At 43.1% G+C, this 17,443-nt stretch overlaps 1 protein-coding gene across 11 annotated transcripts in view; it reads left to right on the top strand.

The window, feature by feature from the left end:
• The window catches only part of DNM2 (dynamin 2), a 65,829-nt gene that overhangs the window by 30,008 nt on the left and 18,378 nt on the right, over positions 1–17,443 (top strand). For 3 of the 11 annotated variants that reach the window (XM_053370688.1, XM_053370682.1, XM_053370689.1), the window contains exons 9-14: positions 581–648; positions 4,249–4,387; positions 5,307–5,393; positions 5,712–5,782; positions 9,794–9,857; positions 16,804–16,917. In XM_053370688.1, coding sequence (XP_053226663.1) covers positions 581–648; positions 4,249–4,387; positions 5,307–5,393; positions 5,712–5,782; positions 9,794–9,857; positions 16,804–16,917 — 543 coding nt within the window. Of the gene's footprint in view, positions 1–580; positions 649–1,803; positions 1,943–4,248; positions 4,388–5,306; positions 5,394–5,711; positions 5,783–9,793; positions 9,858–10,510; positions 10,523–16,803; positions 16,918–17,443 lie in introns of all 11 variants that reach the window. The other 8 variants (XM_053370683.1, XM_053370679.1, XM_053370684.1 and 5 more) reach the window with 4 other exon arrangements.

Genomic DNA, 17,443 nt, shown 5'->3' with positions numbered 1-17,443 from the left:
AACAGTTGCTTAGCTGCTCTGGTGCTGGCGGTCACTGCTGTTGTGTGTTAAATGGCCTTTGAGGTCTGGAGAACAGTTGACTATTCCCTGTAGTAGGGAAAATGTAGCAACAGACACTAGCAGGAACAGCAATCTTAAGGTTAAAAAACAGTTATGTTCCTGGGAAAGTTAAGTACCCCACCCACACACCCCATCACTCGACAAAGTGTTATGTTTACCAGTGAGTAGTCAATTGACAGTTCACACAGATGTCAGTTTTGTCCCAGGGTGAAATTCAGGGGCTCTACTTGCACTAGACCAAGACAGAGCTTGCCCTTGGGTTGAATCACAGGGGATGCATGATCCAGAATGCACTCCTTGTATTGAGGAGAATGGTCTTTGGCAAGTATGCTGTTCTTGGCTACTACATAATTTGTATCCTGGATCTTTGCATAAGTTCTCTCTAAGGTGTTTGGAAAGTATGGCTTCTCTAAGGTGCAAGTGTCTGAAGAAGAAAGGAGGGCCCCTCTTTGTGATCAACCAGCAATTTTGTTTCTCCCGTTTCTACCAGCTTTAGCATTGGGGGCTTTTTGTCTTCTAGATGGAGTTTGATGAGAAGGATTTGAGACGAGAAATCAGCTATGCAATCAAAAACATCCATGGTGTAAGGCAAGTATAGGAACAGTAGCTGATTCAATGCAGCACAGTGTTATCTTGTTCTCCACTGATAAACTGTGTGTAATGATAACTATCTGGGATGCTAAGGCAAGCTGGTATTTGGTCTGAGATGCCTTCTACTGATGGGGGTTCCCATTCTGCCGAAGTCAAAACAAAGAATGTCACCCAGAAGATGAAAGGAAACAGAATGATGATCACCCTGTCACTGTGCCTGGTACTTTACCAAGCCTAAAGGGAGGACCCTTCCTCTGCTTGGAGGAATTGGAGTGAGAGGCAATGAAAGAGAAAGTCCAGGGCTATACATCCATTTGCAAATACTTCTAGCACAGCTCATCTGTCAGGCAAAACAGCACAGCATTTCTTATTGGTGGCTTTTTCTTCCCCTCTCCTCCAATTTCAGCACCCTTTATTTCATTTTGTTTATAGATGCAGCAATGGGAGACAAACTTGAACTCTTGTTAGGACCAAAGGCTTTTAATGCCCATATGAAATGGGCTCAGGATAGGATGTATAGGCCAGGAGTTTCTGTAGTTCTGTTGAGGAATGAACAGTTCCATTTAGACACTATCCTTTTGGGGCAATAGCACTCAAGATCCATTGCTTCAAGTGTAATCAACTTCTGTTTATCTCCTTCCCCCTCCCACTATCCTTTATCTGTAATGTCTTTGCCCTGGCCAGCTTTTATTCTATCCTTTTTCTTGTCGAGGCCCTTGGTTTCTTAATTATTATCTGGGTGTGTGTGTTATTTTCCCTAAAACCCATATCCTCGCGATTTCCTTTCTTGCCTATCTGCCTCCTGTCTCATATTTTGATCTAGAATACAAAGCTTCTTAGAAAGAAGAAAGCCTCTGTAAACACCTACAGTTTAGAATTCAGTTTGCAAAACTGTCTTTCTGTAGCAAAGACTAGAGTTCATTCCCCTCTTTTGTCTTATCAACATTTTTTTCATTTTATGATGCCCTTATTCTACCTTTTGAACTTTATTATTTAAATGGGAGAGGGCTGGATGCAGTGGAAGGTTTTAATAGTTGCAGGAGGGAATTGTGTTCTAGAATGTTGACAGTCTTTAAACCTGTTCTCTTCCCCCTCCTTGTTTTTCTTCTCTGCCATGTCTTGCCTTCCTTTCTCCTGCGTGTGGATGACTAGGACGGGGCTGTTCACACCAGACTTGGCATTTGAGGCCATTGTGAAAAAACAGTTGGTGAAGCTGAAAGAGCCTTGTCTGAAATGTGTCGACCTGGTTATTCAGGAGTTAATCAATACATTTAGACAGTGTACCAGTAAGGTATTGAACTAGCTGGAGGCAGCCTAGCCCTTACTGAGTGGGCTGGGAAAACCTGCCAAAACTGCACTGTTCTAATCTGCTCAACTTGCCTAACACAACCTCCAGGAAGAGCTACAAGCATCTTCTAAAATTCTGATTGGCTGGTGTTAAGATGGGATTGGGGTTTACTCTGCAGGGGAGACTATCAAGTTTCATAGGCTTTTACAAAAATGTTAAACTGTCTTATAACATGGTCCAGATTGCAGTCTTGAAATTGTGGCTCACTGCAAGCAGGATTGGTCTGTGCTTTAAGCTTCTCCTGCTTTTATCCTCTGCCTGCAAATAGAAGCTGCTGTTAGCTCTCTGGAGGTTGGCTAGGTCTGTGGGTAGATTCTTCTTGGATCTTGGCCCTTCTCTAAGTGCATGGCTTCTTGATCTGCCATTTAAACCGCTCCCTCAGGTTTTTTGCAAAGTCATGGCTGTTAGAAGGTCATGCTGCTGTTTGGGCAAATTAGCTTCAAATGCACTGATTGGCATAATGAACCATTTCCAGTCTAAAGGCCATCTGTTGGGAATTCATTTCACTGTTTCAGTGTGGTTGTCCCATCTACATGCATATTGAAAAACTGACCTGTCAAAGAGCTAGCTTCTCCCCTGCTTAATTTGCTGAAATCGACAGCAGGGTGTACAAACTGAGGCTCCAGGATCATGCTGCCTAATTGTGTGCCCTCTGGACAAGAACTTTGATCTTCAGCAGAGTAGCGAAGGTGCTGCTCTTAAGAGCGGTTTACATTGCTTGCTTGTTACAGTGGTGTATGCTGTAGGACTCCGGGTCCATTTCTGACAAAGGAGTTGTGTGCTTTTGTTGTTATGTGAAGAAGCCAGCACTTGCTCTCCAAGGTCCTTCAAATCCCGACTATCCTGATGCAGCAGAATCTGCATCTGTCTTCTGGCCCACAAGGTATCTGAGTAGAGTTTGGGCAGCTTTCTTGAATTCAGATTCCAAAGGATTTTGTACAGGAGTCATTCCCCAAAGAAGTGCTCCTAGTCTGAGCAGCAACTGATGAAGCGGGGGGCAGGGAAGTGGCAGAACTGTGAAACAGGGAGCAATTTTGGACACCATCATGAGAGGATTGACTCTAAATCAAGGTTTTCCAAGACCTGAAGGTCAATTGCCAGGGGAAATATCATTCCTTGCAGGCAAAATGATCCAGTGAAACAGAAATGAAAGGTTAAATGCTGATTGCTGAGGCAGGCCTCATTCTTATGGATATGACCAGTCTTTGTTGACTGTACCACTTCAGATGATGGAATGCTCCTTATTACAGAACATTTTCCCCTTATAGAGAAGTAGCATGCTAGAGAGAAGGGTGCTAGGCTTCCAGTTTTTCTGACACATTAGTAGAGATACTGTTTTTATGTATGGAGGAACATTGATTCATGTGAGCCCCATTCCTAGTATTCCCATTCCAGGCACAAGTTGACTACAACAGTCACAGTGTGGCATTCTAGCATCTTAGGCTCAAAGCTTCAGTAGAAGTGCTAATTATATCAGGTTGCAAGGTCAATAATATGTTAATTGAAAATAGCAACCATCACCAAATACTGTAAGTATGCAGCCCTTCTCCCTCCTTCCATCTGCTAACAGATGCCTTCCAAGTACTGTTTCGGAACATGGAAGACTCTAGCGCAATGGTAGCCAACATTTTTGCCAAGTTTGCCACAAATGGGATCACTCCAGTTGTGTTCTGTCGTTCTGTAGCCCCCCAAACCCATGCCTGAGAGAGTTTTGATTGTGGTCAAACATGGTGGCGAGCAGGCTGCAGAGTAGCACTAGAGGTGGGCAGGGCATACCTGACTTGACACAGCCTGACCCTGAGGCCTTTCTGCCTCACTTTAGGAGTGCAACAAATTACTTGCGGCATCCTTGCCATAGGTTAGCCATTCATACTCTAGAATCAAACGGGGCACAGTAAGAAGCAAGCATGACCTGTTTTTTCAGTCTTGGGGAGCCATTTAAAAAAACAGGTTTTTATCCACTTTGCCAAGCACACTCATACTGCAAGGGGCAGGCAGGACATAGTCCCTTTGCAGAAATACTTGAAGCTAATTTGAAGCCTGCTGAGCAGCTCAGCTCCTGGAAGGGAGTAGTTCCTTGTCAAGAGTTTGGCAATGCAAGAAGGATCTTCCTGAGGAAGTGCTGCTGCTTTTTCCTTTGCACATTACTAACCTTTTGAATCTCTTTCTTCCCCTCTCTGTCACTTTTTTTATTTTCCTGCTTTTCTTCGGAATCTCTCCTTTCTGTTCGCGCTTTCTGCATGGCGCAGGACGGGGCTCTTCACACCTGACATGGCTTTTGAAGCTATAGTGAAAAAACAGATTATAAAGCTCAAAGAGCCCAGTTTGAAGTGTGTTGATCTGGTGGTCTCAGAGCTGGCCATGGTCATTAAAAAGTGTGCAGAGAAGGTAATGAGTCTCTACTCTTTTATTTCCCCTCCCCATCTCCCTGTCACCTGGAATATGGCTACTTGCGGTGCCCAGCTAAAAGGAAGTTTGATTGCTTTCAGTGAGGGCAGTCTGTGCCTGAGCAGAGCCAGAGCCACAGCAGCTGCCATTCTTTTTTCATTATTTGAATACTGCTTTTATGTTTCAAGAAATCTCAAAGCAGTTTACATCTCAGTAGAAATCACTTAATTGTATAAAAATATAAAAAATAATAATAATTTTGGGGCAGCTACATCCTCTCTGAGGAATGCCCATCAGACTGTTGAATTGTCCAGTTTGGCTTCACAGCAGGGTCCCACAGAGACATTGCACTGGTGTTGCTTGGACCGTAGCAGCTGTAGTCGAACATGCTTTGAAAAGTGGCTAAATCTCAGGAGCACTTCCTGTAATACAAGGCTGCGTTTTTCAGCTGCCCTGTGCCAAAAGAAGCTTGTTTCAGCGCTGAAGCGTGAAAAGAGCTCTGGCATTTATCTGTTCTAAGAGTATCTTGGTAATATGTAATCGCCATCTTCCACAGTGACTTGTGGGTAGGCCTATCATTTAATCAAAAAGAAAGCAGCTCTCATTCTTTTTCCTGTGGCACTAAGAAGCCAGTCTCATGTGTTCCTTCTGCTAAACTCCACAGAGGTCTTGGGCTGTTTCCCAGACAAAAGCCACGGGGAGCATAGGGTGCACATCAAACACCCAGAAAAGCGTTTTGTATCTTTATTGAACTGGCAAAAGAAAACCCACCCCAAATCCCTCTTACTTTGTGCTTTAGCTCTGCCCCAGTGGTAAAATTGAGAAATAGCCCAGCCTCTTCTCTTCTGCTCTCTATATGTGTGTCTATAATTGATGCTTAAGACTGCGGTGATCTGATCTCTTCTCCGCTTGTCCTCAGCTTGGTTCTTACCCTAGGCTTCGAGAAGAAACAGAGAGAATTGTTACGACATACATCAGAGAACGAGAAGGGAAAACTAAGGACCAGGTGAGCAGGTTTTTTGTTTACTCACCAAATAACCTCTGGGCTGACTGAGAATAGCAGAATCAGAATCTACAATGACTTTCTCAACTGACAATCACAGCAAAGCGAACCCCTTCTTTGCTCAGCTTTCTCAGGGTTTCCGTTGAGCTGGAATTGCTTGTTATAGCAGTGCAGAAAGTACCGAGCTCTTGTGTGGCTATGCATAAGCAGATAATCGAGGCAAGGTCCTTTTCACAGGCTTCAGTGTGCAGAAGAGTAGGCTAAATGGGCTCTTTCTCATGATGTTGTCATGCAGCTGAGCTGGTTTTGTCTTCTCTCCAGATTCTCCTGCTGATTGACATAGAGCTGTCCTACATCAACACTAACCACGAAGACTTCATTGGATTTGCCAAGTGAGTATCTGCTACCAAATAAACCCCAAGAGATGCTTGGCTCACATGTCACAGTAAACTGCAGTTAAATGTTTAACTACGGTCTAATGTGAATGGGCAGTGTGGAGTTACATACTATTCTAAGTCGCCGCTCAGTGAATAGCAAGCCAATGCTTGTAGTTTGTTGTTCCTAGCATTGAGTCGAGAAGAAGCAAAGCAGCATGCATTAGTACACTGCTCATTCATTGCAATTCAGAGTTAACTAGAGTTGCCCCCACCCCTTAAGCAGGGGTTCTGTTCTGAGTCCCCACGTGCGTAAGGGGAAATCGTGTAACTGGGGAGCACCCTCTAAACACCCTTCAGGCTCCCTCTCTGCTGCTCTCTCTCCTACCCTTATGAAAATTACTGTATCCCGAGACATCCACAACTAGAATTGAAGCTGTGGGGCTGGCTGGAGGATGTGTGGGAAATTGGCTGCTTCTGTGCTACCACTCACACCAGCTGTTAGGCAGGGAAGCTGAGCAGTGTAAACAAAGCCCTGCTGTGCCTCCAATCTCTTTGGGGCTTCCTCCGCTCTCACTGACTTTGGGCTCCAGGGAGGGTCTCCTCATGAGCCAAGAGGACTCTCCAGCTCTCTCCCACCAGGGTTTGAATTAAATTATTTATTTCCCAGTGCTGTGCATATACAGTTGCACGTAAATCTGTTGTTGGGGGGGGGGCGCTTCTGTATTAATTATGGTTTAACATTGCATGTGAATCAGGCTACTGGGAAACATTATACGGCCCAAATAGTACTGCTGATGTAGGAAATGAGGAATTTTTTAAAAAAAATTTTTGCCAAGCAGAAGAGAGCATCTTGTGATTGGATGGATGCCTGGTAGTACAGATCTTGTGACTTGGGTTAACCGAAATCAAATAACTAGAAGCTGAAACTAGGCATGTGTGGTTGAGATCAAACTTGCATTTTGGAGAAGTTAATGAACTTTAATCTCAAATGCTTGAGTGAAAAGGTAACAATGAGTGATATACGTGTGTGTGAGAGAGAGGGAGGGAGAAAACTTATTTTTGGCTTTCCTTTGTGACCTATCCTATTTTTGGAGCAAGCAACTTGGGTGCTTTTTTAAAAAAAAAAAGCCAGTTAAATGAAAACAATTATTAGATCTTTATCACTTACAGTAACTTTAACCTGCCCTGTCACAAAGACATGTCTAACTAGCAAAAGCCAGCCAAAATAGGAAGGTCTTACGCCACTTCAGAAATACTATTTGGCAAGTCTCCCAGGAAAGTGCCTCTGTGTAATGAGTAGCCTGACGTTCTGCACTAATAATATTGAGGGTAACCTCATGTGAGCTATTGTAAGTTGTGTTGGGACATAGGAAAGGAGAATTGCTTGCAGGCATGTAAGGCTCCAGGGCTTTGTAGGAGAAAAACACTTTGCATGGTGCTCTGAGGGACATAGGGAGTTATGGAAGATGATGGAGGACTGATGCATTGTTTTCAGGGTGCCTGCCATCACTGCTGTGATGAAGTTTGAAGTAAGCAATTGCAGTCCTAACGTTACAGTAATCTTATCTTAGGCTTTCAAATTCAAAAATAATGGTTGCAGAATCTAAATATGACAAAAGGGAGTACATATTTTTTTCCCATGTGGAAAACACGCTTGACTTAGAAGTACAATCTGGACTTCAACATGCAGCAGCCAATTCAGAAGCCCCTTGGGTTCTGATGATTACTTTTTAAAATTTTCATCTTGTCACCTCTGATGCAAACAGGTCTTTAGATAAAGGACTCAAGGGTGGGTACCCTTCAACACTGATGACAATATATATCAGTTGTCTGCAGTTACCCTGACTTCCCCCAGTACTATTTTTATCCAGCTGCTGCACACCCTTTCTAGTTAGCTTTCTCCTTCTGCTTTTTTCCCCATTAGCTCTTACTTGTTTCTTCATGGCTTGCCTCATTGTACATTTACATTTGGTTCCCTGAGTCTGTGTCTCCTTTTCCTCTGTGATTGGACAGACACTTCCAGTTTTTAAAGGAAGTGTCTTGCTTTTTCTAGCCGCCTTGACTCTGTAGACATGTTGGCATCTAGTTTTGACAGGTTTATGTGCTTTCTAACATACGGGATGTTTGGATTGATCCTGTTTAAAGCAATTATAAACTCCAGCTTCCCAAAGAACCAGACCTTCCTAGTGATACATTTTAGTCTTTTAAATTCTCATTCATAACTTTCCCACTAGTTGAGAACGCAAGTGTGTTGATAGCATTACGTCTAATAAATAAATCATCCCAAATCAAAATGCCAGTGACCATTGTGAACATTACTTTACAACCATTTTGTTGTCAAATGAGCCTCACCAACTAGGGAAACGACCAAAATGTTCCTGCAGATTATATCACCTTCAGATGATTAGTAGCCTCTCCCTATAGTTCTACTTGTCTTGGAGGTGGCAGTGTTTCTTAAAAAGCTATTTTGGTGGTCATGAACCTACGGCTTACCTAAATCCTAGGTTCCAGTATCTTTTGACTGTTTCCCAGTGCCATTCTTCTAGCTGACTCCTGATTTCTTTATAGTGGTCTGATTTTTTTTGTAGGGGCCTGTAAGCAGAATTTTCAGGACATCAAGACCAAATGATCTCAGTAGAAGGTCCCTGAACCCTTACCACTTATTTCACTTTTACTCTGTAATGCTGCTCCTAGAACTTCTGTTATTGGATGACTTAGAAACACCCTAAATGCATTTTACGAAATGCTGTTTGGCATCAGCCCAGCAAGCAACTCAGGCATAGTGTCCTGTTCACATACTCCTTCCATTCCCCATCTCTCTCTCTCTCGTGTAATTTGTGTGCAGTCTATTTATGTATCCTTTCACACTTAATTTACAGTTCCTTCTTTTTCCTTCATCTCACTTTTCTCTCTCTCTTTGACTCATCTTGCTCTTCCCTCTGGATGCCTCAAACCTCTCCCAAATCTCCCCAGCTGTTACACTGAGCAGCGCATGGTGGCTGGGTGCGTATCTGCCTGTGAGAGTTTATCCTTATTAGGTCTAGAGTGTAGCTTGCCTAACCCTTTGGAGAACTTGTTGAAGGGGCTTTATGAAGACTGTGGTGAGGATTGGTCAGTAGAGACGTGTTCCCATAAATCTGCTCTCCAATGGCAAGTGCCCCTCACCCTCTGGCAAGCAGAGTGGCCGGTAGCGTGTAGGTCCTCTCACTTGAAATTTCATTTGTGCTGCATATTAGACAAAGTAAGCAACAGCAGGAATTTGTTTTGAGAAGAAATTAAAAAGAGTGGAAGAGATTCTTTCCTTTCTCTGGGTGGCACAATCCAGAAATAGCCTTTCCCTTTCCTGAGCCTTTTGCATGTCTGAGGCAACTAGGGAGGAGAGAGAGGCATAGTGGTAAGCATCGTAATGGTTGGCTAGTAAGATATATCAACATGAGTGGCTAGCCTTGGGACACATAGTAAATGTGCATGTTCTGTGTACATGTGCATGTAACTGGTAGGAGGCAAGCTGCATCCAGCCAGCAGAGGACCCCAGAATTATTCCACTAATTAGTTGTGAAAATTGACAATCCCGCAAGACAGTCTAACATCCCATTGATTGAAACACTAGGGTGTTCTCTCCATATGCTACCAGGCAGGTTCTTTCAAGAAAAGATTCACTGGGGCCTGGAGTAGGCAGTGTCTTTCGCTTCCTCCCTAAAGTCTTTTGCCTCTGTAGCGTGCAGTCACAGGTTCAAGACCCTGTCTCCCTCTGGTTTATATCTGAAGTGGAATGTTTCAGAACCACTGTGAATGTATAGAGTGTCTTTGTGGTGGAAAAATCTGTCGTATGGCATGTATCACTTCAGCTCCATTGCTGGTGAACTTTCTCCTTCGAGGGTTGGCATTTCCCTATCTGCATCTCTAATTTTGCTTGACTTGAACAGGAATGAATGTGTTGGTGATTCTGTGTATCTAACATGCAAGTTTACCTTTTTTCACACCCAGTAGGCATGTTTAAATGTAAAACCATCTCTTTTCTTTCAGTGCACAGCAAAGGAGCACCCAAGCAAATAAGAAAAGAGCAATCCCAAATCAGGTACTGATGCATGTCTCCTTCCTTTAGCCAAGTAGAACATAGTGTCAGCATACTAAGTCCAGCCTGTTGGGCACACTATGTAGTTGCGCAGAGTTGAACAGGCTTGTGAGCATGGCATAGTTTTATAAGAAGAGGTGCCACCCTTGCCTTATGTCATTTGAAGACAGAAAAGGACTTGGAGCTGGCCACAAGGTGCAGAAAGTACAGTGCCTCCACCAAAATAAATCATTTATCCTTCAGTTGTGACCACAAATCTATGCCAATATGAACACAAGTAGAAGAGAGAAACTTCAAGGCAGAAGAATGAAACAATAAAGGAACATTTTCAGTCTTAAGTCCCTTTTGTTTCTGAGCAGCAAGACTTGAGCAAAGGACTGGAAACAAAATTGGTACATAAAGTTAGTCTCTATATAATGTATCTGCGTATGTTAATTCTTGTTTGGAAAGACTGTAATGGAACATTAACACTGAACAATTATAATTAATTGCATGTAACTTTTTTCTTTTACTGTTTTTTTCTGCTTTCCCTTTTTTCCAACCATTTTTGTGCTTCCTGCTTCTCCCTTCCCCTTCTACTCTCATTATTTGATTTTCTTCACTGTTCTGTCCCCTCATCCTGCTTTTCCTTATTTTACCTGCACCACTAATTTTGCCAACCTGTAAAGGGTGAGATACTGGTAAGTACCTGTATAATGTGCTAGTGACTGATATGTAAACTTTGGTGATGGAGACTTCCTTGCCCAGCAAAAGTAAAGGTCCCCAAGTTGGGTAACCTCTTTGCCTCAAACAAAGTGCACTTAATTGTACAGAAAAGCAAGTAACTTCAAATGGCATTCCAGGAGATCCAGGCATGGGAACCATCTTTCTAAATTTAGTTGCTACTGTTGAATTCTTGGACTTACCAAGTGGGCAATGAATGAAACTGTAAGTAGAAAAGGTAGCTTTCTGAACCCTTCATTTTAGCCTGAGGAGGTTTGATTTTAGCCCCAACCCTCCTTGGATCAGAAATCAGGTGAGACATCGTCCTTATTTAATATCCCATCTTCATGCCTTTTCTTCAAGCTGACATATACGGCTGAAGGGAGATCCACTAAGCTGGAGTCCAGTGACACTCAAGCAACTGAGACTTGTGAGTCTTAGCTATAAAAGTAATCATGAGGCTGCCAGACTTGGGTATGACACCCACCATACTAACAGAGCACAATGGAAGGATAAAGGTGCCAGTGAACCTTGACTGGTAACTGCAGCATTCTGAGCTTCTGCTCTGTCTGCTAGCATTCCTGGTTATTTTCTCCCTTGAGACCTTGTGTTCTTCCTACCTGGTGAGACTCAAGTGGCCAGCATCATGTACTGTACCATGTTCTACATCCATACACCCAGCTTGGTCGGCAATTGTCACAAACATATTCCATGTTAGTTTTCATCTTGATGTGTTCATATCTCCATCTAAAATCTCAGCTGCTGCTGCCTTCTCTATAATTATTGAGGCACAGAGAGATTTGTTTGCCCTATCATTACTACGTGGCCCTTTCCCTTGTCTGGTGAGACCAGTGTTGCTCTATGCTTTTCCTTTAAGTGCACTAGATTCTCAGAAATGTGGGTGGATCGGTTGCTCCATGATTAAACAAACTGATAAAGCCCTTTGAACTCATAGTCCCTGAAGGATGTGTTGTGGATGGGAATCTTGGAGTTGGAAATCAAATGGTTACATTGCTTACTCTACAAGAAAATGGAATCGCCAGAAACTTTTGGGTGTAAGTGAGAAGAACAATTCTTAATAAAACAGATGCAGAGGTGCTCCTCCTCTCATGCTGTCCTGGAAATAATTTTCACATGTACTTGGTGCAAGAATATTGCACTATGTACTATTGTACATCTGTGACACATATGCTAGCTTTGATGCATATGTGTTAACTTTGCTCAGATCGGAGGTATAGGAGGTTTCCTATTCAAGTGCTATTTCTACTGGGCAAGGAATCTCCTCTCAATTCCATATTCTGATCCAGTGGACTAGAATGCTGAGAGAGTTTAAAATCAGTGGCATAGCATTCCCCTGGAATCCCAGGCATCCTGCCAGTTCTCATCATTATATCCTGTGTTTCAAAGAGTCTGAAAGTGCTGACGCATCCATTTTCATGATATTCTAAGGATAACTGCAGACCTCAGAGCAGTAATTCTCAAATAGTGTGCTGAAAGTAATTAGAGGTTCATATGAACTCAAATCAACCTTCCATGGAGAATGCTGTCCATGTGCTTGCATGAGCTACAGGAAGCAACCTGTGAACAGTAACTCATTCTAGATGGGCTCCTTTGAAGGCAGTTAATTCTTACTCTTACACTCCAAATTTTAATTTGGCAAACCTAGCAAGAGTTTGAGAAACACTGCCATAATACCTCCTGAGGGTCTGCATATTTGCCATGTCTCCAATTCCAATGCAATCCCTGGTCTTCAATTCCCAATCTTCAATCCCTGGCTTTGAAAATGTGGTTTGTGCTTCAGTAAGAGGAAGGTGGAGATCTGACTGGCTGGGCTGTGTTTGATTTTACTAAAAGTAGAAGGTGAAACTTACTTTTCAGGCAACACTTTGGATCGAACTCATCCTCCTGCGTTTGAGAGGCAGTTTGGAGCTTTAAATGAACATTATGTTCTTCCTTCCTCAGCTTCTTGTAGGCCTGTCTGGGTGGTGGTGGTAAAATAGCAGGCTAAAGAATAAGGAGATTGATTCCAGGAACATTTTTTTTTTGTCCATACTGCCCAAAACTTGCCCTGCTGTACACTTTTTGCCCCCAACTTATCCTCTAACTCAACATAGCTCTTTAAAAACACCAATTTAGACAAGTCTCTTTTTTCCAGTTGGCAGCAGAATTGGCTTCCCTTGGGCTATTGCCCCTTGACTGGGCTCCTCAAACTCAGTTACAGCCCTGTGTGTCTTTTTCGGGCTCTTTGGTTTCTTCTTCCACATCTGTCTCAAGGTCTCTCTCCTTCTCTACTGCCTTCTGGCCACTCTTTGCCTCCATTCTTTTAAAAGCTAATTGTATTTAAAATGTGACTGACTTCTGATCCTGAATCTTTTTAATTAAGAGAAATGCTTCACAGAGAGGAAATCTGACCTGACTCCCTTTCCTATGTCTGGACTTGACAACACCTTCCATTCCTCTGCCAAGTTAATTTAAATTAAAATACAGTTTGCAACAGCCCATGCCCACCAGTGCTCCACTCCTTCTGTGTGTCTGCCACCTTGGTATTTATGTTAGCAAGAAGCTGAGCAGGTCTGAAAAGATGAGGATGCCTGATATGTATTTCTTTGCCCTCATGCTTTTTCAGTGCTGGTTTTGAAAACTTAAGCACAGGCCAAGCCAGATTCTCTGTCCCTTTCCAGAGCTGCTCAGCAATCCTGCCTCTAACATCTGTAGCTTTCGTATCTAACAGTTGAATCATCACCATTAGGTTTGCTCTCTTTCTCCAAAGTATACTTTAGCCTGGCTATATTTAAATGATTTAACATATAGACTACTTCCTTTCCAGTCTGCTCATTACTAATATTTATGGTGGTACTAACTTGGGTAGAAAACGTTTTACATGTTTTGCTGTTTTCCTTTCCTTCTGAAAGGAAAAGTATAGTTCAGACATAAAAACGAATAAATGACAGAGCAAAGTGTGTTTGTTGCTGTGTCTTTCCTCCAAAGGCCCACACAGGAGGTGGGGTCTTGATCAGGTATCCTAAAGAGATACTTTTCATCCTAGCAGAGAGAAAAAGTAAAACTCATCTGTTTTGTGTTGGGTTTAAATTAAAGCAGCTTGTTGAACTATCTAGCGTTCTCAAGGTTATTGCAGGCTTGGTGAGTCTTGCAGGATATTCTCAGCAGCCCATCGACCACCATAAAAAATCTACAGGTCTTGGCTATTCCCACATGAAATTAAGAGCGGTTCTGTCCAGTTGCTTGGCTGTAAATGATCGTTCTTTGCTTAAATGTACACAGCTACTCAGATGTTCAAAGCATAGTTCTGAGGGCAAGTGGTTCATCCGTAATACTTTGCAAGCCCTATGAAGTGAATTGATCCTGGCCATTCTTAGTGAACAGAGGTGTAGAAACTCAGGGCTGAACAGGGGGCTAGATGCCGGACCTAGGACTGGCTCGCCAATTGCTTTGCTGGCTTTTATTCCAATAAATTTATAATGAGCTCAATGACTTGGCACCAACATATTCAGTGGAAGGGCTAAAATCCTTCCAGCATTGGGGATTTGATTGTTGGGCAGATTTTGGGATGCCTTACAGGCAATGCTAGGTGTTACTTTTGGCTTGTGCCAGGCAATTAGAATTCCTAGCGTGGCACGGTGGCTAGACTAGTACATTCCAATGTGGAAGTACTCGCTCAAGTTAACACAACTGTTTAAAATATGGTACTCTTTGGGCAAGTATTAACTTAATCTGTTTGCAGGATACTTTTATTCTGAGCTCTTCAGAGCAGTGGTTTTCAGACTTCCTTTCTCCAGGGCATCCTTTCTACATCATTTGTCTGAGGAGATCCAGTGTGCTATGGAAGATTCTAGGGTACTTACTAGGCAAGGGTGGGCTTGTGGGATCTACTCGTATTTTTTTACTGAAACCCAGTAGTCTGCCAATCAGAGCTCAGGTTCAGAGTAGCAGCTAGTGAGCAGTTGGAGTTTGATACATAATAGTGACTCAGTGGGTGAAGCAAATTGTCTACTACACCCCGTGAGTCATTCACTGGGACAGCTTGCGTTGTCTGCCTCTGAGTTGCAACAGATCAGGGGTTCTGACACACTACTCTAATACTGTCCTAGCAGAGCTGCACAAAGACATATTTAAAAGCAACCAGTTAATACATGTATGTTGCATTATTATTTATTTGATTTCTTACATTCCCTTCACTATAAGGTCCCAGTACAGATCACAGCAATATAAAAAAAAATAGTATTAAAGCCAGTTCAAACAGCTCTAGGTAAAAGAACATAGAGGCTGAGAGAGATTTCCAGCCATGCCAATGATACTTTTACTTGCAGTTTTGCTTACTATAGTTGTTGTTGTTGATGATGATGATATTAAAATGCTGGGTGGCTTCCAACAAATGAAAACACAGTAAGTCATCAAACATTAAAAACTTTCCTATACATGGCTGCCTTCAGATGTCTTCTAAAAGTTTGTTGTTTATTGTAGTGAAAACTATTGGAAATCAGAAAACTGCTGATGTACCGTAAATGGTTCAGATCTACTAGTAGATACCTAGCTACGTGTTTGCACAGAGATCATAGGCCTATTAGGTTTCCTCGTTGCTATTGAAGGATGCTTTGTCTGGCTGTCCATTGCAGGAAAGACTGGAAGTGATGGGCAAGCTGCCTTTCAAAGTAGCTTGTTCATCACTTTTCATCAGGGAAAGCTTCTGAAAAACTCCAGAATTCCCTGCAACACTAAATGAAAACCACTACTTTAGAGAGAGGATAGGATGCAAATGTAACTAATTAACATAAACATTTCTTGTTGTTGCCCAATTGGAAAAGCCAAGCCTTGGAGCTTCCTTCAGGATAAAGGAATGTCGTCATCCTAGAGCCAAATGTCTTGAGGACAAATTATCCCACCAAGAGGCAGACAAGCATCAGTACTGGCATTTCAACCGTTAACCTTGTTTATGTTTTCATTTTGTGACTTGGTGGTTAGCCAGGCTGTAGCAAAGAAACATTTTGCTTGTAGCTCTGGCGGAGTCACCTGTGAGACTGGTGTGACTTCATCAGGTGGGGAGCTGCCCCTTCAGGCAAACTGAGAGTGTGTCATTAGTGTGAAATGCAAGACGAAGTGCATAACTGAGTGGTTGTGTGCAAATAGGAGTAAAGGTGGTTGGAAACAACTGGCTGCAAGCAGAGTTGTGGCCTGCACAAATCAGTGCAGCTTTGTTCAGGAGACTCCTTTTTCATCCTATTAAGTTTCACTAGGTCTGCGGCTGCTTTGTAAGTTGCAGACATGGATACTTGAGGGTTGCCACCAACGTACTCTGGCTCCTGCCTGCATCTTTTCAGGGGGTTCTTGTGAATGCTACAAGCGGCTATAAGCTGATGGGTTTCACTGCCATGTACTGTATCATTATATATTTATGAGGGACCTCATAGACATCTATAAGCAATGTTTTTTCTGTAAAGAGAAGGAGCTCCTGTCCTGTTTTTATTTCTGGCAATACCCGTTCATCTGTCAGTGAGTACTGGACTGCTACACAGAGTTCCTTTCCTGATTTTACCTGCTGCTGCAGAGCGCTAGTCATGGCATGTTGAAAATTCTGCTTTACAGGTTTATCACTTGTATCTAGCATTCTCTAGATTTAATTTTGGGTACACTAAGTGTCAATGGGTGCTTTAGGGTTGCTTATTGGTGAGAATGGTTCATTGCTTAACATTGATCACACGGTGGAATTTTGCAATCATGAGCCAGGCTGCTATTTCAGAGGCAATCAATGTCCACGTGTAACAGTAATGCTGTAGGTGGGAATCTTCAGAGGGCTTTGGGTCTTGCCAACAACACCCTGGTGCTGTAAACTGAAGGTTTAATGCTTTCCCTGTTGAGTGTCACAGAGTCATAGAATGGTATCGGTGGAAGTGACTGCTGAAGGTCATCTAGTCCAACCCCCCGCAATACAGAAATCACAGCTAAAGAATCCCAGACGGATGGCCATCCAACTTCTGCTTAAAAACCTCCCACTCCCTCCGTCTGCCACTTTCCTCCTCCAATGTCCTCCTTTTTTTCATGGGACCCATCATCCTCCACTGGGCCCTCCAAGCTGCTAACTTTGGAAGCAGGCCTTTCCTCCCCTCCTGATTGCCATGAGGGCTAGAATCCTAAGCCATTGCACCAAATCTCTTGAACATAAAGCAATCCCATCCATCTTACGTTCCCCAAGATAGCCTGTAACCTGTTCTTCCTTCCTCACCTACTCCTTGATTTCCTCCAGGTCATCCGGCGAGGCTGGCTGACTATCAACAACATTAGCATCATGAAAGGTGGCTCCAAGGAGTATTGGTTCGTCCTGACGGCGGAAAGTTTGTCTTGGTACAAGGATGAAGAGGTGGGTATTTATGCATGCCATATTGTTGCAGTGAGAAGTCACCTGGGTGGCGCTGTAGATACTCAGATTGAGTCCTTGAAATCACACACATGGAAATATGGGGTACTGTCTACACCTCTAAAACTGCCCACTTGCTACCAAGGATGCCATGCAAAAGTAAATTTGTAAAATGGTAAAAAGTCCTCACGTGCACAAGCCTTGTTCTGTTAACAACCTGACAGCAAAGTGCCTTGCAGCAGTCCATGTTTATGGCATGACCTGCTGTGGGCAAGGGTTTGTGTGGACCATGATAATATATCGAGGGTGTGATCACAGAAACAAAGTAGGAGCTGCAATGCATTGTAATGGTGGTGAGGAGGAAAATATGTTGTCCTTCCCTTTCCGCCCCTGTCCCTTCCTTCCCACCTGCCCATTTGCCTCCTCTGCCCTCTTCCCCTTCCCAACTCTCTGCTAACTTTCCTTTCACCTCCTTTACCTTCTCCACTGAGCTCAGGGCAAAGGTTGGCTGAATAGGGGGAGACTGATG

This window comes from Podarcis raffonei, chromosome 17 (genome assembly GCF_027172205.1).
Source record: "Podarcis raffonei isolate rPodRaf1 chromosome 17, rPodRaf1.pri, whole genome shotgun sequence".
In the NCBI taxonomy this organism is placed as follows: Eukaryota; Metazoa; Chordata; class Lepidosauria; order Squamata; family Lacertidae; genus Podarcis; species Podarcis raffonei.
Note: the sequence above shows the minus strand (reverse complement) of the source record. Positions and strands in the feature narration are given on the sequence as shown.